This window comes from Plecotus auritus (genome assembly GCF_963455305.1).
Source record: "Plecotus auritus genome assembly, chromosome: 5".
Classification (NCBI taxonomy): domain Eukaryota; kingdom Metazoa; phylum Chordata; class Mammalia; order Chiroptera; family Vespertilionidae; genus Plecotus; species Plecotus auritus.
In genome coordinates this window covers 2935807-2959954 of record NC_137776.1, presented here as the reverse complement: position 1 = coordinate 2959954, position 24148 = coordinate 2935807, and the positions used below count along the sequence as shown (strand labels likewise).

The window sequence follows — 24148 nt, the reverse complement described above, 5'->3', positions numbered from 1 at the left end:
CTGTTACTCACCTGAGGGACGGGACATCGCAGACAGCGCTACACCCTCTGGGGGTTCAGCCTCTTAGCTCCTCACTACGCCCCTCACCCTGCCCCGGGCAAGCGCTGTCATGAACCCACTTTCACCCAGTTCACAGATACGATCATCGTCACCATTCGAAGGCCCGTGACACACATTTTCACCGAGTGATGTGCAAGTTTCTACGGAAATGTTTCCATCTGAATAGAAAGCCCACGGGCTCGGGTACCGAGGAACGGACCTAAGCTGTGTTTTCACCCGGTGGGAGGAATAGTTTGCGTGTCATTCCTGTCCGATTCCATGGAAGCCTGCTCCTATTTCGGCTCTCTAGTCTCCTCCATTGGTGTCTGTGCTAATTACAGAGCCATTTAGCAACATTTCAAAATATGTTTCCGCCCTACAGGAGGTCACGGTTCGATTCCCAGTTAGGGCACAGGCCCGGGTCGCGGGCTCAATCCCCAGGGTGGGGCGTGCAGCAGGCAGCCGACTGATGATTCTCTCTCATCACTGGTGTTTCTCTCTCTCTCTCCCTCTCCCTTCCTGTCTGAAATCAATAAAAATATACTTAAAAAAATAAAATAAGTTTTCATCTCTTTTTCTGAAATGTCAGACATCTATGATCCTTCAGTACTCCATATTAATTCAGAATCAATTTCTAAACTTCCGTGAAAAACGTGACAGATTGTTTTTAATCCTCACCTGAGGATATTTTTTCCATTGACTTTTAGAGAGAGTGGAAGGAAGAGGGAGAGACAGAGAGAAACATCAATGTGAGAGAGACACATCAATTGACTGCCTCCCACACGCCCGACCAGGACCAGGAGCCTGAAACCAAGGTACCTGCCCTGGATCGGAACGGAACCCGGGACCCTTCCGTCTGCAGGCCGACGCTCTATCCCCTGCACCAAACCAGCCAGGGCGGGACAGGGATTTTGAGTGGACGTGCAGTGGCTTTCTAGAGCGATTTGGGTGAGATGTGATATATCCTCTGTGTGGTCCCATCATAAATGTGGCATATTTCCCAATTTCTCAGAACTTGCTTTAAGTCTTATAATTGGTGTGAATATATACCAAGTACTGTATGCAAAGACCAAGTATATTTAATTACTTTGGTAATTACTTTGGAGACGATATATCTTTTTTTCTTTCTAACAGGCCACAGCTAGGTTACATGCCTGGACTCACAGACTAAAACACAGTTCAGCCCTAACCGGTTTGGCTCGGTGGATAGAGCATCAGCCTGTGGACTCAAGGGTCCCGGGTTCGATTCCGGTCAAGGGCATGTACCTTGGTTGCGGGCACATCCCCAGTAGGGAGTGTGCAGGAGGCAGCTGATCGATGTTTCTCTCTCATCGCTGTTTCTCGCTCTCTCTCCCTCTCCCGTCCTCTCTGTAAAAAAATCAATAAAATATATTAAAAAAAAAACCAAACACAGTTCAGTGTAACAGGAAATGACCAGGTATCTCTACTGAACATGTGGCTTCGGGGGGTGCTCACCGGAGAAGGGCTGCAGCAGACTGTTCAGATAGGGCACTTTCATCTTCTTCTTCAAGCTCAGGAGAAACGGGGTCAGGAAACAGATTAGCTTCAGGTACCCGATCCCTCTCCTGATTTCCTTTTTCTTCTCAAAGTGTTTTTGAATGACCTTCTGTTGAAGGTACAGCCTCTGCTGGAGTCGCTGGTAGGTGCAGATGTCCAGACAGTCCTGGGTGCACTTGATGGCGTTGGTGAGCCAGTAGGCTGTGTCGAACACGAACACATTCTCGCACTGCTGCACCTGCATGGTGCTGAAGGTCAACTTCAGCAGGACCGTCTCGGCGTATTTCATAAATACCGCCGTTTCTTCCGGGGAATTGGGGTTGTATGTGGGGTCTTCATTCATGTCCTCGTCATAGATTCCGTTAAAGTCTGGGTCATTTGTAATGTCAATCAAACCTTCACAGGGAAAGAGAAACAGTGTAGAGAGTGACAGGTCAAACACAGGGCTTCGTTATCCAAGTCCTGACATGACAGGGGAGGGATCATGAAACGCCAATCAAAACTGTTACAGTGAAAAGCAGGCAGGCGACGGGTAACGAAGCAGGGTAAAGAAAGATGGACAGGTGTAGAATTAAAAACAATAGATTTCCATTCTCCTTATTTATTTATTTTTAAAATAGATATTTTTTATTGATTTCAGAGAAAGGAAGGAAGGGGGAGATAAATAGAAACATCAGTGATGACAGAGAATCATTGATCAGTTGCCTCCTGTACGCCCCCTACTGGGGATCAAGCCCACAACCCAGGCTTGTGCCCTGACCAGGAATCGAACCTCCTAGCTCACAGGTGACCTCCTGGTTCATAGGTCAATGCTCAACCACTGAGCCATGCTGGCCGGGAGATTTCCATTCTCTCTAGAGGAAAAGAAACACAATACCATGGAAACAATAGGGTAAATCCTGTCTTTAAATCAGGGAAAATATGGAAAAACAGGAAAATGTCATCTCCCTTTACCCAGGAGTCCGCTTCTTACTTAGGCTAAAAGTGCAATTTGCTTTTCAAATCTCTATTACATGTTTCTTGGTTTTGCTAATAACAGAAGAGAAACATACACAATCCTTAAGGAACTTGCCTGCTAACCGTGATAAATAGAATAAGAATCAAAACTTGATTTTACTCTGTTATATATGACAAATCTCCTATGTTACATTTTCTCCCCATTTATCATGAAATTACGGACTTTCTTGTCAGTTATAAGATCTTTTTAAGTTGCATTTATGAGGGGATTAAGAAGTACAAATTGGTAGTTACAAAATAGTCACAGGTATATAAAGTGCAGCACAGGGAATCCTATCTAATAAGGAGGGAATATGCTAATTGACCCTCACACCGTCACAAAGATGGTGGCGCCCACAGCCAATAAGGAGGGGATGTGCTAATTGACTGCCCTGCCCTCAAAGATGGCACTGCCTACAGCCACAAGAGGGCGGCGCCCGGTCCCCTCAGCCCCGCCGGGCGGCAGGCGTGCTGTAAGGCCGGGCCTGCCACCAGGTGGGTCCGGCCACTCCGCGCACCTGCCTCCAGGGTCCCCCAGCCCCCTCAGTGTCTCCAGCCACCCAGGACCGGCCCAAGGAGCAGGCAAGCCTCGGATTGTTGCTGCCCAGCTGCCCAGGGCCGCCCGAGGCTCAGGTAACCAGGGCCGGCCGAGGCCTGTGCTGCCGGCAGTGGCAGCAGCAGAGGTGTGATGGGGTGTCGCCTTCCCCTGATCGCCGGGTCACCTCCTGCCCCTGAGGGCTCCCAGACTGTGAGAGGGGGCAGGCCAGCTTGAGGGGCCACCCCCCTCCAGTGCATGAATTTTCACGCACCAGGCCTCTAGTCTATATATATAAAAGCCTAAACGACCATTATGACCGAATGGCCGCAACGACTGATTGACCAGTTACTATGATGCACACTGACCACCAGGGGGCAGGCGCTCAATGCAGGAGCTGCCCCCTGGTGGTCAGTACATACCCACAGCCAACCTCCCACAGCCCCTCCCCGCAGCCGGCCGGCCCTGATTGGCCCTTGGTCGGGACTGGAGGAGATGTCCTGGATGTTCCAGCCAGGCCGAGGAACCCCACCTGTGCACGAATTCGTGCACCAGGCCTCCAGTACAGTCAATCATATTGTAGTAACTATGTATGGGGCAGGTGGGCACTGGAAATATTGGGGGGACACTTTGTAAAGTACATGATTGTCTAACCACTATGCTGTACACCTTAAACTAATCCAAAATAATACTGAATGTAAACTGTAATTAAAAAATAAAATAAAGATAGAATATTGCCATTTATAATGTTACCCTTAATCTAGGCTTGAAAAAGCAGCTTAGAACCACAATGTATATGTGATTATCGAAAGCCACTGGGCACAGTGCCACACATTTCCCTTCCACTCCCCATTCGTTTATTTAAAAGAGTCAACAAAAACACTGAACATGCTAAAGGGGATGCACCGGGGTTTAGTGGCACCTGTCGTTTATACACAGGCATTTGGAGAATTATGGCCATTGGAAGGGAGGGATTGATAAATTCGGTAAATCAAGAATAAATACCCATGAAACCAAATGACATTAAAACACCAAAAGCTTCGATTGCTGCCCTAACCGGTTTGGCTCAGTGGATAGAGCGTCGGCCTGCGGACTGAAGGGTCCCAGGTTCGATTCCGGTCAAGGGCATGGACCTTGGCTGCGGGCACATCCCCAGTAGGAGGTGTGCAGGAGGCAGCTGATGGATGTTTCTCTCTCATCGATGTTTCTAGCTCTCTATCCCTCTCCCTTCCTCTCTGTAAAAAATCAATAAAATATACTTAAAAAAAAAAAAAAGCTTCGATTGCTCATGCACATTATTTACGCTTAACTTCGATTCTTACGTCGGTTATAAAATGCGTTAAATTCTCTTACCCGCCCTAACCGGTGTGGCTCAGTGGATAGAGCGTCGGCCTGCGGACTGAAGGGTCCCGGGTTCGATTCCGGTCAAGGGCATGTACCTGGGTTGCGGGCACATCCCCAGTAGGGGGCGTGCAGGAGGCAGCTGATCGATGTCTCTCTCTCATCGATGTTTCTAACTCTCTATCCCACTCTCTTCCTCTCTGTAAAAAAAAATCAATAAAATATATTAAAAAAAAAAATCCTCTTACCCGCCGAGCTGAACTCTGCGAAGATATCTTTAGTCGTCTGCGGCTTGCCCTCGGGGTCGATGTCCAGGATGGTCCGCCACAGTTCGGAGAAGCGGGCCCGCTTTTCCTTGGGCATGTAGATCCCGTGCCACAGCGCTTTCAGCATGTAGTCGACGCTGATCAGAATCTGCCCGATTCTGGTATCGAAATACGCCGGAGGTAACTGACAAGAAGAACTCTGGTCGTAATTGGCCTCTAAACTGATGCCAGGGATTTGATTTAAGCAATAAATTCCAACGGCCAACTCCCGGATGATCTGGTGGACCTCTCTGTAGTCGAGGAGGGCGGTGGGGTCCACGGGCATGAGCAGGATGGTCGTGTTGAAGCCCACGTTGTTCATCTGGCTCATGATCCCGCCCGGGGAGTCCATTTGGAGGTGGACGTCCTCCTTGCCCGACAGCCAGCTCACCAGCGCGGTGGTCAGCAGCTCCTGCACTTCGCTCCGATCATATTTCTCAAAAAAAGCAGAAGCGTTTCTCTGGACCGCTAGATTCTCCAGGTAGGTTTCCTCATCCTGAACTTGATCAAATCTCTGCAATCCTTTCTTGGGCAATCGTAACATATCTAATTAATCCTAGCGTGTCCTTTTGGGAAGTTTTCTGTAATAAATCAAGAGGGGGGGAAAAAAAAACAAGCAATAAAATAAAGCTGGATTGCTCAAGAAAGACATCTGTTCCTTTCATCCTTATCGGGTTCATTGTTTTGAGGTAGGATAAGAAGAAGCTAGGACAATCCCTTGGGAAGTGGAATAAAGGAAACGGTGAAAAATGATTAAACAAGGCCAAACAATTTCAGCAATTTACAGCCAGCTAATGAATCCTAAGGTTTTATCTCCCCTACCCAAGGACACTGAGAGTCAGTGGTTGACACATTCCAGACTGTCCTGGGGCAGACGGGCCTTGGTCCCGGTCCCTCTTGGCTGACAGTCTTTTTTTTTTTTTAATATATTTTATTGATTTTTTACAGAGAGGAAGGAAGAGTGATAGATAGTCAGAAACATCGATGAGAGAGAAACATCGATCAGCTGCCTCCTGCACACCTCCCACTGGGGATGTGCCCGCAACCAAGGTACATGCCCTTGACCGGAATCGAACCTGGGGCCTTTCAGTCCACAGGCCGACGCTCTATCCACTGAGCCAAACCGGTTTTGGCATGGCTGACAGTCTTTAAAAAGAAAACTAACCAGAAAATAACCCTGACCCCTCTATACGCACACTTTGAGGAATCAACATAGTGAGGGACACACCTGGAAAGCTAATGGATATTCTGTTAAGACCCTTCCCTGGGGTCCCCCTAGGATTCCCAGCTGCTAACGAGAGAAAAAGGCCTCAAGACAGAGATGCCCATGCCCATGCCTCTCTCCCTCAGACGTGTATCTCTGTGCCCTCGAAATCACCTGGACCGGTGAGATCTTTCCTACGTGAACCAAGAACCCACACACCACCTGCTGGCATGAAGCGGCCCCGCTCCGGCCCCTGGCCCGCCCACCTGGTAACGGCTTCATGGTTAACCATTACATTTTCAATCTTTTTTTTTTTTTAAAATATATTTTATTGATATTTTACAGAGAGGAAGGGAGAGGGATAGAGAGCTAGAAACATCGATGAGAGAGAAACATCGATCAGCTGCCTCCTGCACACCTCCCACTGGGGATGTGCCCGCAACCAAGGTACATGCCCTTGACCGGAATCGAACCTGGGACCTTTCAGTCCGCAGGCCGACGCTCTATCCGCTGAGCCAAACCGGTTTCAGCTACATTTTCAATCTTTTAAAAAACATTTCTAAAAGTTAAAGTATAGTTAACATACAATATTATATTAGTTTCAGGCCCACAGCATAGTGATTCTACGTTGATATACCATATGATGTGATCCCCATGATATGACTAGTAACCTGTCACTGTACAAAGTTATTATGATACTGCTGGCCGGTGTGGCTCAGTGGCTGAGTATCGACCTATGAACCAGGAGATCCCAGTTCGATTCTGGTCAAGGGCACGTGCCTGGGTTGTGGGCTTGATCCCCAGGAGGCAGCTGATCAGTGATTCTCTCTCATCATGGATGTTTCTATCTCTCTCTCCCTCTCCTTTCCTCTCTGGAATCAATAAAAAATATGTTTAAAAAAAACAAAGTTATTAAGATCCTATTGACTATATTTCCTGGCTGTACATTATAGCTGTGTGACTTGCTTATTTTATAACTGGAAGTTTGCAACTTTTATCCCCCCTTCACCTTTTCCACCTATTCTCCCACCCCCCTCCTCTGACAACCATCCATTTGTTCTCTGTACCTAGGAATCTGTTTCTGTTTTATGTATTTGTTTGTTTATATTCTACATATAAGTGAAATCGTATTTTTATTTCTCTGTGTGACTTATCTCACTTAGCGTAATACCCTTGAGGTCTATCTAGGTTGTCATAAGTGGCAAGATTACATTCTTATTTATTGCTAAACAATATCCCATATATCATAAGTTCTTTATCCATTCATTTGTTGTTGGACACAGGTTGTTAGCATATCTTGTCTACTGTAAATAATGCTGCAGTGAACATGGGGTGAGTATATCTTCTTTTATATCTTTTTTTTTATTGATTTCAGAGAGGAAGGGAGAGGGAGAGAGAGAAACATCAATAATGAGAGAGAATCATTGACCGGCTGCCTCCTGCAGGACCCCTTCCTGGGGATTGAGCCTGCAACCCGGGCATGTTCCCCCAACCAGAATCGAACCCAGAACCCTTCAGTCCACAGGCCGGTGCCCTATCCGCCAAGCCAAACCAGCTAGGGCAGTATATCTTTTTAAGGTAGTGTTTTCATTATCTTCAGATAAATGCCCAGAAGAGGAGTTGCTGGGTCAGATGGCAGATCTATTATATTTTTCAATTTGAATCTAATCACAGCATAAGAAAGTTGAAATTGGAATTAAAACAATTAAAATTGTAAAACCTTTAACATTAATCATGTTCTGCTTTTCTAAAGAAGTCAAAAGATACTAATACGTCCAAAAGAAATGTGTCTATGTTTGAGAAGCTAATGTTGCGTACCTATTTTTTGTTGGAGAGGCTTTGGGGCATATATTTATTTTATTTTTTTTAAGTAAGAAAATAAAAACCTGCTTAGAAGAAAAAGAAAGACAGAAGTGCTTGCTTAACTTCCTATTTATGGCAACTACCTAAGGGCCGCTCTGTTCCTGGAATAACAATAATTGCAACCGCTATGGATTGCACACCTGCTACCCGTCACCTCTGCACCATTATTTCATTTCATCTACTTGCCCACCGTTCCCAGCGCTCTCCGCGTGCCGCCTGCGATCAGGGGGACCTGGCAGACAGATCGCTGGGCCCACGGGGCAGATTCCGACTCAGTGGGGTGGGGGCTGGGGGGCAGAGAAGGTGCTTTTCTGAGAAGTTAGGGGGTGCTGCCGCTGGCAGGACACTGGGGGAACCCCACGCTGAGAGCCAGGCCCGGGCACCCCGCTCGCAGGCGCAGAAACAGGGACAGGGCGGTGACAGACGCGCCTGGGGCTCCCACCTTCGCGATCAGGACCGCCCAGGCCCGTCCCCAGCACGTCCAGGACCGGGGGGGGGGGGGGGGGGGGGGGGTCGGGGGGGGGCAGGGCCCGGGGCCAGGAGGGAGGGCAGCCGACTCCCGATGATTGTTGTCTTGTCCACGCGGGGCCCGGGGACCCCTGGGCAGAGCCCCGCCGTCAGGAGCCCCCTCACCCCAGAGCCTGGGGAGGCCTGCGCACCCCGCCCCGTGTGGCCGCCCTGCCCTGGGGAGCCCTCCGCGGGGCAGAGCTCTTGGCCTCCAGGACCCCCTCCCCGCACTGTGCACCTGCCCCACCCTCACCCCCTCTTTAAACTCAGCCCTCCTCACCTCCGGTTACCCGGCCTCTCTACCAGCTTTTACTCCGCGAAGAAACCAGCCAGCCAATCAGAAGCCAGCCAGCTAGCCAGCCAGCCAATCAGAAGCCGGCAGAGGCCACGCCCAGGCTCTCGGGCCCCGGTGAGCCCCGCATCATCATCAGCTCCCCGCCCCCCACCCCCCACCCCCCCACCCCGGGATGGAACTCCTATTGTGAGCCTGGAGACCTGGAACACAGACGCCAACAGACGCCCAGCGGCAGGTGTGTTTCCCCTGTGACAGACGTGGGGTGAGCGGGCACAGGCGGGGGAGCCGGCCGGAAAGGACAGGGCTGGGGAGCAGGTGCTGAAGCGCTGACTTGGGAAGAAAACTGCAGTTTTTGAGAAACTGAATAGAACCTTGCGCAGAGAACGACAGAGAACTGGGCACCAGGTGAGGCCACAGAGGTAGCTGAGGGCCAGGTCGTGCGGGCTGCTGAGTTAAGGGGTTTGAACTTGATTCTAAAAGCGTAGGCTCGGGTGGTGGCAGCAGAGGCTGGGGCAGGCTGGAGCGGAGGCGGGGGAGATGGGGCCTGTGGACCTGAGAAAGAGTGAGGGGCCGTGGATGGGATGCTGAAAAGAAGGTGAGGTCGTTTGGAGCAACAGGGGGTTAGCGCAAGACTTCAGAGTTGGGTTGTGGACATTTTGACCTTGATGCACCTGTGACATAACCAGATAGAGATGTCAAACGATGCCTGAGATACTCAGGTCTGGCTAACTATAGCCGCGAGGGTTAGATGTATACATTTGGGAGGTTTGGGGGTAGTTGAAGCCAGGGGAAGGGCTGAAGTCGCCAGGGGTGAGGAAAGAGTTGAGAACCCAGAATGGAGACCCAAAGAACCCACTATTTAAGGTCAGGTAGAGAGGGTGGAGTCAGCAGACAGAGCAAGTGGCCAGGAGGGCAGCAGGAAAGCCAGGATTGGTGGCAGAAGCCAGGAGAAGTGTTTCAGGAACCGGGGACTGGCCAGCCTCGCTGCCAGGGCAAGGGAGACGCGAACGGAAACGGTTCACTGAGCTTAGCAACATGGAGGCGTTTGGGGACTGTGTGGGGCAGAATCTCTTACTCCAATTCTATCAGATGTTAGCGATTTAAAAAAAACTTTACATATTGATTTTGAGAGGGAAATGTTGGTTTGTTGTTCTACTTATTTGTGCATTCGTTGGGTGATTCCTCTATGTGCCCTGACCAGGGATCGAACCCTGGCCTATCAGGATGACGCTTTAACTGATTTATCTGGCCAGGGCCTTCATATTTTAGCGATTTTAAAGCCCCAAAATTCAACCTAGTAAATTTAAAAACCTAATTGGCATTACTGAGGGATTCATGAGTTGGCAGTATCCAATCTAGCAAACAGAAGGAAGCTCTGTGGAGTTTTTGCTGGTAGACAGAAGGTGACGAGAATGGATCATTTCAAGCAAGGTCAGCTTCCATGGGGAAAGGCAGGGGTTGCATCAGGCAGCTGCCTCACTAGTGCTGACCAGGAAATTCCAGACTGATTGGTCTAAAAACCCCACTCCTGGCGAGGCGGAGCTGAAATTGGGGTCGCTATGAAGTCTTGGTGCAGCTGAACACCAGTGACCCCGTGTTGGGTCTGTTTCTTCTTAACGGCTGCTAAGGAGGTAAATAAATGCATGATTGTTGTTCCAGGGCAAGGGATGTCAAAAACCATTCCTTATGAGACTTGTGTGTTTGCAATTATGAAGCGTGAACAAAAATGAGAATTCCTCAGAAGTTTTTTGTTCAGGTACCCAGATGGTTTGTTCCAAGTGTCTCAAATCTTGGGAAAGATTGTTCCTGTAAGGGTTAACACAGCACTTTTCCCAGTTTACGGGATTAATTACCAAGAAGGCGGTCAACAACCAGGCCCTCTGGGCACTAAGGAAAAAACAACAGACCAACAAGCAAAACAAACATGCACAGAGACCTGCTGGAGCAGATGACCTGGAGACTCCATAGAGGTTCAACCGAGGAAACTGTTATCCACGTCAAGCTCGCAGAACAGCGCCTGACACGTGCAGCACTCTGTCAATGACAGCGGCGTTCAGTACTGAACTGTAGTAACAATGATCATACCCGCCTCTAGGCTGCTTGGGCCAGCCTTAGTCTACCCCTCCCAATATGGAGCAATGTCAGATCAGTGCTCAATGTCAGACACCTGAAGCTGTCTGCCTTTAGGGGGAGAGGAAAGCTACTCAGGTTAATACCTAAACCTGGTTTGAACATTGCATTCACCAGGGAATCAATTCAGGGCATGTGTTAAGTCTTTGACAGAATTGTTTGTTGTACACGTACCCTAATATTTCTATGATTAAAAGAATCAAAGTATGTCCATTCCAGAAAGTGTCAGCCCTAACTGGGGACAGATCCCTAACAGTGACCTTGGCATGGTGGTCACAGCTGAAAAATGTGGGGGATGTCACGCTGGAGTGCAGTCAGTGAAAAGGTGGAGAGGGCGAGTGTGGGTGGGAGGCGAGAGATGGTAAGAAAGGAAGAGGAGGACCAGGGCTTTGCATTTCAAATGGCTGTAGGCTGGAATATTCTAGATAATGAGAGGAAGGATCCAAGAGTGGAGAGGCTAAAAATGTGAAGCTCCCGAAGGGCAGGAAGGGCTGAGATGAAGCTCCCGAAGGGCAGGGCGGGCTGAGATGCAGGGCAGAGGTGGAGGCCCAGCCTCTGGCGGTGGATTGCCATTTCCCTTCCTAAAGGCGAGAGGGAGGAAGGATAGGGCAGTGCAGGTGAGTCAGAGTCCCGGGGTTGGAAGGCGGAGGCGGCTCTCGGCCTGATGACGGAGCTGCCTGTGAAGAGCCAGGCCACGCGCTGGAGGTAGGGATTTGTGGGACAGGAGAGTGTTCGAGTCCTCAAGGGTCTGAGTGGGAAAAGAGCTGCCTGAAGAGATGTAACCGAAGTACCAAGTATTGCTCAGGGGTGTGAAACTCAAGCAACGTTTAGCTTCTCTAAACCTTAGTTCTCTCACATGTCAAACAGGGTCCCTGTACACCATGTAAACCACGACCCTGACGACAATGAACTGAGTTGTTTGGATGTAGCTACCAGGAAGAGTCAGTAAAGGCTGCCTTGTTCAGGGCTGCTGGCGGGACATTTCCATGAAGGGTCAAAGCAGTGGCAGTATCAGTTTAAAACAGCCAAGTTGTTCTTTCAAGCACAATCATTCTTTCTGTAGTCTGTCAATATGACTAGATTGGTTATGTTAAGCTGCATAGTGAATTCTAAAATTACCATATTATACAATAAGAGAGCAGCAGTGTTTTATTTTTGTGTAGTCATCCTTTAGTGAATGTTATTACATTGTGGATATTATGTTTTAGTCTCCTTCTCAACAGAAAGGTTTTCTAAGGAAGTGACTTGGAGCCTTCCGCACGTATCAGATGCCTTTTCGTTCCTCTTTTCCAGTTTTGCAATTCTGGATCCAAACTGCATGGCCCGTTTCGGCAGCAGAGCAGAGGCTGTGAGACCAAGTTCCATGGCGGCAAGACGCAAAATCAGCTTCTCGCCAGTCCCTCGGGGTAAAGTCAGGTTTGCCTTTTCCCAAATTGGTAGGGAATTTAGAAAGGAGACAACATTTTCATCCAGGAAAGGAAATCTAGGATAGATAAATACAAACACTATTAAAAAATAAAATCAATCTGTTATAATTACTTCTTTTGCATTTTATTCACTTTATTAAAATTTACAGTATAAAATTTTTGAGGGTACTATTTTTCTCATCTCTAACACACACCCTTCAAAAGGAAAACATTTTACAGACTTTGTATTGTGGCATTATCTCCTTATAATGAAAACTTACAGATGATTAGAATAATGACATAGTGGTCAAAATTTCACGTGTGTCAGAACTGGCAACATGAGAATGACAAAGGTATAAAGGCAACCAGAGTTCCGTGAAAGCAGGAAAGAGTGAGAGAGAGACAAGAAGCGAAGTCTCAGAGTGGCTGTGTTATGATGCTCCAAACCCCACAAGCTTGCTTGGACGCCTGCTCCTGCGTGCTGTATCCTTGTAGTCAACTGCCACATAGTCAATTAACCACCAGAACAGATTTCTCCTTTTTTTTAAAAATATATTTTATTGATTTTTTACGGAGAGGAAGGGAGAGGGATAGAGAGTTAGAAACATCCATGAGAGAGAAACATCCATCAGCTGCCTCCTGCACACCTCCACCTGGGGATGTGCCCGCAACCAAGGTACGTGCCCTTGACCGGAATTGAACCTGGGACCCTTCATTCCGCAGGCCGACGCTCTATCCACTGAGCCACACCAGTCAGGGCAAATTTCTCCTTCTTTTCATAACCAAAGGACACCTCGTCCCTTGCTGCTGTGTTTGCTATAAACCCAAGACACTGTTGTTGCCACGGCTACGCACCTGAACAGTCTCCAAAGGGAAACAGGAAGCTAAGGTCTCCCTTACAGTCTATCGTCTTTACAAAATCACACGGGGCTCCCGTTACCTTGCCTCCTTCCCATGATCACCGATCACTCTGTCATCACGACCAAGGTTTCTAGAAGAGATCCGAGCCAGCTCCATCGCAATCTCCTGGTTCAGTCCCTCCAGGCCGTGCGTCTGAAAGCGGGCTCGGTGGCGAGAGTAGCCTGCGAGCTGCTCGTCCGCACCGATCCCCGTCAGCACGACCTGCAACGGTTAAAGAAACCCGCGTTGAACTGCCATCACCACGCAGTAGGGAGAGTAAGATACACGCAAAGCTTAAAGCTACCACCTCAACGATCACGTTTTCAGAGAAAAACCACTAGACAAAGTTGTTAGGATAGTAAAATATGCCCCAATTTTAAAAAGTCCTATGCACTGCGCTGTAGTTTAAATGCAACTAAAATATGCTTTATTTTTACACCCTAACTGCCAAAAGGTGCCAGGGTGAGAGCGGGGCTGAGAAACGGGGGGAGGGGGGGGCTGGGGGGAGAGACGCGGCCGCACCTTTGCCTGGCTCCGATACGGCCTCACGTCCCCCGGGGCCACTAGGCAGCCAGCGCCCCGGGCAGCGAACCAGACGGCACAGCCGATGCTGTCGTCCAGCACCGTGTCCGAGGGCTGGACCAGGTGGCGTATGCGAGCTCTTCTCAGCTCCTGCAGTTCTTCCAGAGAAACGTTAATTTCGACCAGATTCCACGCCCGGGCCGGGCTAGCTGCTTGCAGCTCCTTCAGGCCAGCTCGGCCCGTGGCTCGGTCGGGGGCACCGGCCCACTTTTCAGGCCCGGCAGCAGCACCTGGAGTCGATGCCGCAGACGGCGTTTCGCAGTTTCCCTGTCTTCTCCCTTTGTTGCTAGAACTGGCTGGGGTGGCCTTTTCTTCAGTCATGAAAGCCACGTTCAGCAGGTCGATGGGTTCATCTGAAGGAACGTGACGGTCAGCAAGGGCTGCGATGACCATGGAGTCAACACCCCCGGAGAACAGGACTGCGACCTTTGCCTTCCGGTCACGAGCCCCCAGAACTGCGCTCGGCGGCAGGTCTTCGTCCCGAGGCAAACACAAGACTCGCCTCCTGACTGCGCTGCTCAGGACAGCGATGAGCTGGCCAACCACCTCCTTCGTGTGCCCGTCCGTCAGAAAGGCCCGCAGTGTCCCTCCGGCGGGTGGGCCGCCGGGAATGCCAGCGCAGGGAGCAGCGGCTGGGGCTGGGGGCAGCGTCACATTCAGAGGAGCCACGGGCTCTCTCAGACACAGCCTGGCTTCGTTTGCTGCCACCGACACAAACGGTGGCAGGCTGGCTGAGACCTGCGTCAGGCGATCGTCACACCCTTCGGGAACCTGCTCCTTAGCGACGGATCTCCAAGGATACAGTTTTAAAACCACGGATTTGCACATGGAAGTAGATTTGAGATCGATTCGGAAAATTCCAGATGCTGGAACTTCTCGCCATTGATTGGCCACTTCCGATGTGTGGGAGCCGACTGAAGAGAGGCCGAAACTCCTGCCCGAGTTACTAAAATGCCACAGCAAGCTCCGGCGGCCAAAAAAGTCCCTACCGAACCACAGATGATGATTAGATGCTTGGTAATAGATAAAAGACCAAGGACCCTGAACGTCCGAGAAGAGCGACAAAATGTCAGACTCATTCTGACAAGAGGACAGATAGTTAAACATTATTTGGGTGTCATTCTCTTCCGCTTCCACCTGTACCCCACGGAACACTTCTCCATTCCACAGAAACACGTCGCCCCGCTCACCTTCCAGCGGCTGGGCAGTCAACACACCTCTCAGGTGAAGGACGTGACCCGAAAACAAACACTGGTAGTTAGCATTCGACCTTACCAACTGTCTACCACTATCGGGTCCCCGTCGTTTAAGGTTACACAGCAAATCCTCTTGCAAATCTCTGCTGAAATGTTCAACAGAAAAGCTGACAGAACAACAGATGCCACACATGGTTACGTGAAACCAAGTGGACTATTTCTTGATTTTGGTCTTCTCTGAGTTTTCTATTTCTTGGTATTCTTTTTTCAGCTCATCCAATATATCTGTGGGCGGAATAGAGAAGAATATTAAGTAAAATAAATAAATCTAGTAATTCACAGGGTGACAATTACCAAGATCAAACCATTTGAGTACAATGCAGTGTGTTAGTGCAAATTAACAGTTTACAACAGGCTTCTCATGATGAATGTTAACCTCTTAGGAAACTAGTTTCTGTACATTAAATGCTTATTTTGGCCCAGGCACTGCGCTTTGCACTTTACACAGACCATCTCATTTAAATCCCACCGGACTTTGGAGGCTCAAAGTAATTCATGCGCAGTCACCAAGGCTTTGGAAAGTGGTAGAATAGTTTCTATCTAGATCATCTCAAACTCTAAAGCACGTGTCAGTAATCGTGCTAACACATCCTTGAATTTCTGCTTGGTTTTATCTTTACCACAAACTCATCTTTGGAAGGCCAACTTGAAGAAAACCAAACTGCACTGATTTTATTAACAGGTGAACCATCGCCCAATCTTTAGATAAATACTTCAACATGCAGATGCAGATAGGACATTTTAGGCAATGCCACGACATTCTACAGAAAGCCTATATTCTGTGCATTTCCATATAACATGACAAAAAACTTACTTTTGCTTTCAGAAAGCATTTCTGTTCGGTCAGCAAGAAAGAATATGTTGCTGTTCTGTTGCTGCCTGTATACTTTCTGCAAAACACAATTTAGGCTAATATTACGATTTGATCTAAAAAGCAGCAGATGTTAAAACTCTGAACCCTATCATTACTTATTCTTGAATTTCAGTAACACATTCAGAACAGTACCTTCGCATAATAATAAACAAAGTTACTCATTATCCTGCCATTGCTACCATTAACTTGGAGGTGAAATTCTTTTTTCTCTGCATATACCATAATACCATTTTTCTTTAACAGAAACAGGCTCCTATAACTACAGATTTCTAACTTGCTTTTATCAATGAACAATATATTGAGAACATTTTTCTTACATGTGTTCTTTTACAAAATTACTGTTTGGGTAAAATATATTACAGTTTATTTAAGGTGTTACCAACTTGTAACTATTATAAATCACCTAGAGTCCCGGTGCACTAAATTCATGCACTGGGCAGGGGGTGGGGGAGGAGGGTCCCTTAGCCTGGCCTGCGCCCTCGCAGTCTGGGAACCCTCAGGGGATGTCTGACTGACGGCTTAGGCCCGCTCCCCTTTAATACTCACCCTGTTCTTCTTCAGGTTAGACAGTTCATCCACAACTATTTTTTGTTCTTTAATCTATTGAGATAAAGAAAAACTTAAATCAAAGTCTGCTCCCTGGGGGCTCATTAGAAGTAGAGATGGGACAATGGGCTAATTGTGCTGACCGCCCAGATGGCCAGCCTGTGAGAAGTCTTCTCAGCGGCGTCCGTGGGAGGTGCAGGTGTGGGGAAGTGGCAGAGGACACAGCATTGCACTCGCCAGGTGCTATCCAGCCCACTGAGCCAGACGCGGGGTTTCGAATTGGTAATGGGCACGTGCAAGGCCAGTGTGTACACTTTACTTAAAACAGACAATATGCACCCGTTTTCAAACGATTTCTTTTAAGTTATGTTTTAGCTTTTTAAATAAAGATTAGCAAATGGAAAGAGGAGCGGGCTATTCCCCCACCCAAATACCAATGCTTTTCATGATTTATGCCCGAAATGGTGCAGCTGGGCATTCGGAGCAAGCAAGTAGCACTAAATGCCTCTCACCCTCCCTCTGCTTTAACACTAGCACAGCGCCGGCAGGCGAAGGCGGCCTCACTTCTCAGGAGAAAGGGCCCCGCTAAGTGGGAAGAAGGTTTTTTCTAACTCTCTTCAGTGACGGTGGCTACTTTGTGAACATGACCTAAACCCACGCTGACAATCTCTGCGGGCCCTCACGCACCTCGGGCTCCGCCACACTACCGTGTAAGCGGCCTGCCATGGAGTCATCAGCGTGGCCTGTGTGCGGTTTGAAAATTCACCCCTCCCAGAAGTGTGTTCCCTCCTATCTCCCCGGTTCAGTCAGTATAATAACTGACTATACTGGCTTGAATTCCAAGACCCAATTTGTACAACCTTGAAACCTGTGTTTGAACAATGCTTTCCCATTCACTTTAGACATGGCAGGGATACATCTATTTCACTTCACTTCAAACAAGGAAACTGATATGGGGACCAGAGACCAAGATAGAACTATTTGTTCAGGACAGAACCAAGAATCCAGGGCATCCCATCCCTGAATGGCCACAACCATCCAAACGCCAATACATTTTTAAAGGTTTTGGCTGTCAATGGCAGGTAAGGTATTATATTGGCTCCCCTCTCCCCTCTTTTGGGTAGAAGAGTGACAATCAGCTATGTTTTTTAGGATCACTGCTCTGGCTAAAGTGGGGAACAGACTGAAAGCGGGTAACACGGATGAGAGACCAGTTAGGAACCCTGGAGGGCTCGGGATGGCGGTAGATGAGGTGGCTGGTGAAGGCCGGGAAGGGTGTACACCAAGCATGTCAAACTCCAGCCCACAACAAATATTTTTGTGGCCCGGCCAATATAACGGTATGTAAGAAACATTTTAATAAAAATGTCATAACTTAATTTTTACAATATCCTGTTATACATAATTATTAACGAACTGCAACATTCGCAAATGACTAATTACTATAATCGTGTTGCATTCATTTCCCTTACGTGCAGGTACACCATTTCCACTAATACTAGCCGCAAATATTTTAGCAGCTGATGGCCACGTCGTTAGTCTTGGACTGACTCGTTTGGTGTGTGCAACGGGAAATATTTCGCTTTCAGAGAACAAGAAAAATAGATTTATTTGCGTTACACTTATTAATACAGTGTCTGGTAAGTGAATGTTCAAGAAAAAAATACTAATTTTTATTAAAATATTATTTTATGTTAACGATGTCTCATTTATTTCAGCCCTTTGTATTCAGCATGTCTCTATCGAAACAAACCTACGTTTCGATGAAAATTGAAGCTTTTGTTTTTTTGCGGCCACATCCACTTACTCCCTGTTTATTTGGCCCGGGGTAGCCTGTGAGTGTGACACGCTTGGGGTGCGGTGATGGGTGAAGGGACATGGGACAGGAGCTTCAGCCGCAGCTGGGTGGGACTTCCTGGTGGACGGCAAGGGTGGCTGCCGAGCTCCTGGAAGGATGGAGGTGCCATGTTCCGGCCTGGAGACGATCCGGGGCCCATCTGGGGTGCGCTGTATTTCTAGAAGTTTCCTCCCAACCAAATCTCTGCCCGCTGCCAGCTGGGTCGCTGTGGCACGTGTCAGGGCCTCCCACCACAGTAGCCTGCAGAGCTGGGAATAAGAGGAGCAGGCTGCCCCTCCCCGGGTGGCTCAGGGTCCGAGGGCTGACCCCAGAACCAGGAGGTCACGGCTCCATCCCGGTCAGGGCACAGGCCCGGTACCCGGCTCGCCAGTGGGGGGCGCACGCCATGATTCTCTCTCATCATTGATGTTTCTACCTCTCCCCCGCCCGCTCTCCCTTCCTCTGGAATAATGTTCTTCGAAAGGAGCAAGGCAGCTGGGCCAGCCGAGATCCGGCCATGATGCGCGGTGGGCCTGCGCGGGGCCCTGGCGCCCGGTCCCCAGCCCCCGGCCTTCCCGCGCCGGCCACACTCACCCTGCTGCTGAGGTCCTCTCTGCCGGGAGGGGCCGGGCCGGCGCCGTCCTCGGGGCGTGCCTCCCGGACCGGCATCTCCATGGAGCTCACACCCCGCGGTGAGCGCAGCCCCGCGCCCCCTCGCCCGCCGGCCGCCCCAGGACCCGCGCGGACACGCTCCCGGCCCCGCCCACCTCCGCTGCCGGGCCCGGAGCCCCGCCTACGGCGCCTGCGCGCTCGCTGGGACGCCTGCGCAGTTCGGGTCTGGCGTGGGCGCGGGCCCGCGCGTGCGCACTGCTGCTCCAGGCGCGCGCGAGCCCGAGCCGGGCGGTGAGGTCGGAGCGGCCCCTGGCGGAGCCGAGGAGAAACGCTCTGTGACCCCTTCCCCGCGCGCCCCGGGCCGTGAGTGTGGGCGCCCCCAGAGGGGCAGCTGGGGAAGAGGGGCGCCGTGGAGACGGGACTCCTCAGTCATGTCAGAGAGCGGTTGCTGGGGCGGAGCTGCACGGACCTGGTCACGTTGTTGGTTTGGTCTTAGGGTTGAAAATGGATGACCCCTTCGCCCCCCCCCCCCCAATGATGCCCAGGTGAACGAGAACTTTTCCGTTTTCGTGGGTCCCACAATGTGTGCACTAGCGCTCCTATGGGGAAGGTTACCCAAACCTTGGGGAGGGGCAAGAGATTCCTGGCTGGTTTTCCGGGCTTTATTTTCTTTCTTTTTTTAAAAAAATATATTTTATTGATTTATTACAGAGAGAAAGGGAGAGGGATAGAGAGTTAGAAACATTGATCAGCTGCCTCCTGCACACCTCCCACTGGGGATGTGCCCGCAACCCAGGTACATGCCCTGGACCGGAAATAGTCATTAGAGGGTTTATGTTATCACCTTCATGCCTGAGGGGCTTCCATCCAGTTCCACATGAAAAACAAAGTTACTTTCAGCACATCTTCCTCATATTCACGACTTAAATAGTACGACATCTGTAGGAGGAGGTTTTCTTAACTTTCAGACTCTAAAGGGAATATTTGATCAAAGTGAAAAAGCTGTTAAAAATTCCCTAAAATGCAAATACAGGTTAATTAAAAACATTAATTTTGAATTTATGGAATTTACATAAAAGCCATTACCAAATTTTTCCCCTCTCAAAACAGTCTTATTTACTTTGGTTATAATTTAATTAAAGCTTAAAAGTGTAATGTATTATCTGAAATGTACTATTACAGGGTGGGGCAAAAATACATTTACAGTTGTTTATATGAAAAATACTATAATAATGAATAAATAATAATACAAATATAAACTCTGTGTTTTGCATACTCACAACTATAAACCTACTTTTGTCCCACCCTGTATATTCTTTTCTTAAAGGGCCAGATTTCAACATCTACTGATATCATTATATGGTAACTAGAGGCCTGGTGCATGAATTCGTATACGGGTCAGGTCCAGCCAGTCCACCTGGATCGGGGGCAATTTGGGGTGGGGCTGGCCAGGGGGAGGGGCTGTGGGCAGTTGGCAGGCCAGCCCCGCCCTCTGGTCAAACTCCCGGTCAAGGGGACAATTTGCATATTAGCCTTTTATTATATAGGATAGGATAAGGCTTGTAAAGGCTCATCTGTTGCTAAATAGTAAATTTTAGTTTATTTACTATTTATAAGTACCTTTGGTGAATTTAAAGTAATTGCACTTTAGCCCAGCTGGTGTGGCTTAGTGGTTGAGCATGGACCTGTGAACCCGGAGGTCATCATTCAATTCCTGCTCAGGGCACAATAGGTGATTCAAGAGAAAATACTTCACATGTCAAAATATTTAGAGTCAATTTGGGGGAAATTGATGAAGTCTGACATTTCAAAAGTATTTGAAAAAATGGTCCTCTTTGATCATTTCAAGTAAATCCAATGTGAAATGAAAGATGTCAAATCAGACTCTCAGATGTTGTGTTTTTTTTTCCTTGTGACTCAAAAACCAACATAATCCATTCCTTGTTCATTCTAGAAATTATGTAGTGGTAGTCATATAACCTAAATTTTGTTAAATATAACATAAATAAGTTTATTTTCCTAACAGCTTCATTTTTAAAAATAACAATTTAAAGCTGTGTATTTAAATATTTACTATAAAATGTCTGTTGTCATTTGAAATATATTCACTTTTAAGGATGCTTGTCTAGTACCAATTATCTCATCTGAACACTTAGCAACCTTCCCGGAAACCATGTGAAAAATTCTTCATCTGGTGGAGTCAGAAGTAAAAAGGAATAAAGAGAGGAAGATCCAGAAATAATTTAACTGCTTCCGAGTCCCTCCCAGCCAGGCCTTCCCCATGTAGTTTTATTACTTGTTTTTAGTTGACATCCAAAGACAACAGGCTATAAACCCTGGACTACAGATCAGGAGTCTAGGCCCTGGATCCAGGCTGCCTCTGTCCATATTGCACCATTGCCACTTCCTGAGTGCACACCGTTGGGTAAATTAACCCGCCCCTCTGTGTCCTCATCTGTGAAGTGGGGCAATACTAAGGGCACTTACCCCAAAATGGCGTTGTTACAAGAACTGACTTACACACCTGTCAGAACGGCTATCACCAACAAATCAACAAACAGCAAGTTTTGGCGAGGATGTGGAAAAAAGATAACCCTTGTGTACTGTTGGTGAGATTGCACATTGGTGCAGCCACTACGGAAAACAGTGTGGAGTTTCCTCAAAAAATTAAAAATAGAACTACCTTATGACCCAGCAATCTCACTCTGGGTATATATATCCAAATAAATCCAAAACACTGATTCGAAAACATATATGCCCCCCTATATTCACTGTAGTGTTATTTACAATAGCTGAGATAGGGAAGCAACCCAAGTACCCATCAGTAGACTAGTGGATAAAGAAGATGTGGTGTATATACAGTGGAATATTACTAGGCCATAAGAAAAGGATGAAATCTTACCATTTGCAACAACATGGGTGGCCCAAGAAGATACTATGCTAAATGAAATGTCAGAGACATACAAATGCTATGTGATTTCACTTATATGTGGAATCTAAAAAACAAAGTAAATGAACACACGAAACAGAAACAGCCCTAGCCAGTTTGGCTCAGTGGATAGAGCATCGGCCCACAGACTAAAGGGTCCCAGGTTCGATTCCAGACAAGGGCACGTACCTCGGTTGCAGGATCGACCCAGGAGGCAACCAATCACTAGGTCCGTCTCTCTGTCTCTCCTCCCCGCCCCTGCCACAAGCTCTTTATTTCACTTTAAAATTATATCCTGAACAGAACAGTAGCGTGCCAATGATGTTTATCAACTGCCCTCGGTGGGATGGGGACAACGTGGAGGGAAAGAAGCCCCAGTTTGTCTTAGTTGCCAGTTTAAGTGGTGTACATACTCACACCGTGGCTGACTTCAAGCTCCAATGGGCAATCAAAGATTGAAATAAAAATCAAGGCGAAAGCAATAACATTAACAAAGTAAAATGTCTGACATAGCTACAACCTGACAAAGTAAACATGAGCCAAAAATGCCTCATGCCCTTTGACCCTCCCATTCTCTAACTGAAAATTTAGCCATAGGGAATACGTTGTTACATTTTCAGGAATTTTATAAGCAGGTTGTTAAACATGACCATTATTCAAAAGTATCTATAATAATAAAAGGGTAATATGCTAATTCAGTGGTCGGCAAACTCATTAGTCCACAGAGCCAAATATCAACAGGACAACGATTGAAATTTCTTTGGAGAGCCAAATTTTTTAACACTCCAGGGGACAAAGAGCCGCATGTGGCTCGCGAGCCGCAGTTTGCCGACAACTGTGCTAATTAGACCGGACGTCTTCCGGATGTCATTCCGGATGTCCTTCCTGACAAAGCCGGGGCCAGGGGGAAAGCCAGCCCAGGTCCCGGGTGCCAGAGGAAAGCCGGTGCCGGCAGCCGGGGGAAGGAAGGCCTACTCTTGCACGAATTTTTGTGCATCCGGCCTCTAGTCATATATAAATTCATAATTTAAAAAATCATCTTTAAAACAAAGTTAATAAATGCTAAAAATGAATCACATGCTAAGTTTTCAAATTATATTGTACTATTATCCGCGCTGTTTAGGTTTCTACATCTCCAGTGGGACCACACATTCCTTCCCAACCCTGCGTCCAGTGACCTCTGCTGGTGGTAAGAAACAACGTACTAACAAGATTTCCTAGAGGATGTTAAATGTGAGGAGTGCAGAGAACGGTGAACAGAGATAAGGAAACCACTGTTTTCCAGTGGAGGAGGCAGTGATTACATAGACAAGGAAGTACGAAGGTGGTAGGTCAGTGGGTCATTGGGAAAACAAAATGGCAGAAGAATGGTAACAGGAAATGGGAAATAAAGTGTGACTATACTGGTGTGCTCAGAAAGTATACTGTGACTGTTAAATGTGAAGAAAGCTAACCTGGAAGTGAAGGTATTCCTGGGTCACAGATTATTTAATTCTCTATGATGAGGACAGCAGCAAGATGGCACGGCTTGGATCACGCAAGTGCCCAGGGTGTCAGAGGGAGCTCACCAGGGCGCTGTGGGGTTCTTAGCATTTTCAAAGGGAACAGTGCTACGTGACATGCGTTGAACACGGCTTGAACTAGCCGTTCAAGTTATTAGCAGTTTCAACATTGGGTAGTACTATATTTATTTTGATGATGTCATATATTTGCAAAGCTGGGTTTGGGGTGGCTGCAGGGATAAAAAAACAAGTACCTTATGGAAATTAATGAAGAACAGGAAATGAGGGTCGTGGTGCCAGGGTTTGAGAAGTTATGCAGTGCCCAATGGGTATACGCATCCAATAAGTAATGGTGGTCATCCTATATAATCAAAGGCTAATATGCAAATTGTCCCCTCGGGAGTTCAACCGACCAGGGGTTCGGCTGCTTTCTATGAGTGTGCTGACCACCAGGAGGCAGTGTAGAACAAAGGAAGGCCCCAGCCAGCAGCCAGAAGGCCCCGATCAGCCCTGATCGCCGGCCAGGCCTAGGGACCCTACCTGTGCACGAATTTTGTGCACTGGGCCTCTAGTTTAAGAATAAAATGAAAATGTTACTTTCTACTTCAATTTATATGTTCAAAATGGCTACTGATTTGTTAAAACACAAATACTTTTTAAGTTGTTAGGACCCGACTTCTTACTGAAAAGAACTGTGTGGTGGTTTTATTGGTGGCTGTGGGGGTTCATTTGTTTGTTTGTTCGTTGTGGCTTCTGAGGACCATGAAGAAATTGTGTAGACCAGCCGTGGGCAAACTACGGCCCGCGGGCCGGATCCGGCCTGTTCGGCTGTTCTATCTGGCCTGCGGAGCCGAAAGAGCAGAGGGTTCTCTTGCTCTCCCCTCCGCTCCTTCACCAGCAGCAGTGTTAACATGGCAACGTCGGGAAACACGGCCGCAGCTCCTTCTCCTGAGTGGGCGGATTTATATCCC

The 24148-nt window shown here is 48.1% G+C and overlaps 3 protein-coding genes across 4 annotated transcripts in view; all 3 read right to left on the bottom strand.

The window, feature by feature from the left end:
* The window catches only part of ANKAR (ankyrin and armadillo repeat containing), a 53006-nt gene extending 44371 nt beyond the window's left edge, over positions 1-8635 (bottom strand). Inside the window, exons 1-3 of the mRNA XM_080669035.1 lie at positions 8589-8635; positions 4678-5315; positions 1516-1953 (exon numbers count right to left, since the gene is read on the bottom strand). Coding sequence (XP_080525161.1) covers positions 1516-1953; positions 4678-5278 — 1039 coding nt within the window. The 5' untranslated portion in view covers positions 5279-5315; positions 8589-8635. The remainder of the gene's footprint in view (positions 1-1515; positions 1954-4677; positions 5316-8588) is intronic.
* A 3224-nt stretch (positions 8636-11859) lies between these two features.
* On the bottom strand, positions 11860-15102 carry ASNSD1 (asparagine synthetase domain containing 1). Of its 2 annotated transcripts, none has more exons than XM_080669646.1 (3): positions 13562-15102; positions 13080-13261; positions 11860-12216 (listed from the first exon to the last, which is right to left on the bottom strand). In XM_080669646.1, exons 1-3 carry the CDS (start codon positions 15008-15010, stop codon positions 11931-11933), a joined length of 1917 nt encoding a protein of 638 aa, XP_080525772.1. In that variant the 5' UTR covers positions 15011-15102; the 3' UTR covers positions 11860-11930. The 2 variants fall into 2 exon arrangements, with proteins under 2 accessions (XP_080525772.1, XP_080525773.1); XM_080669647.1 differs by having other exon boundaries at positions 14897-15029.
* Positions 14969-18913, bottom strand: ASDURF (ASNSD1 upstream open reading frame). Its single transcript, XM_080669648.1, has 4 exons — positions 18729-18913; positions 16298-16351; positions 15692-15767; positions 14969-15102 (listed from the first exon to the last, which is right to left on the bottom strand). The coding sequence occupies exons 1-4, from the start codon at positions 18807-18809 to the stop codon at positions 15032-15034; spliced, it is 282 nt and encodes a 93-aa protein (XP_080525774.1). The 5' UTR covers positions 18810-18913; the 3' UTR covers positions 14969-15031.
* Between the last annotated feature and the right edge of the window lie 5235 nt (positions 18914-24148).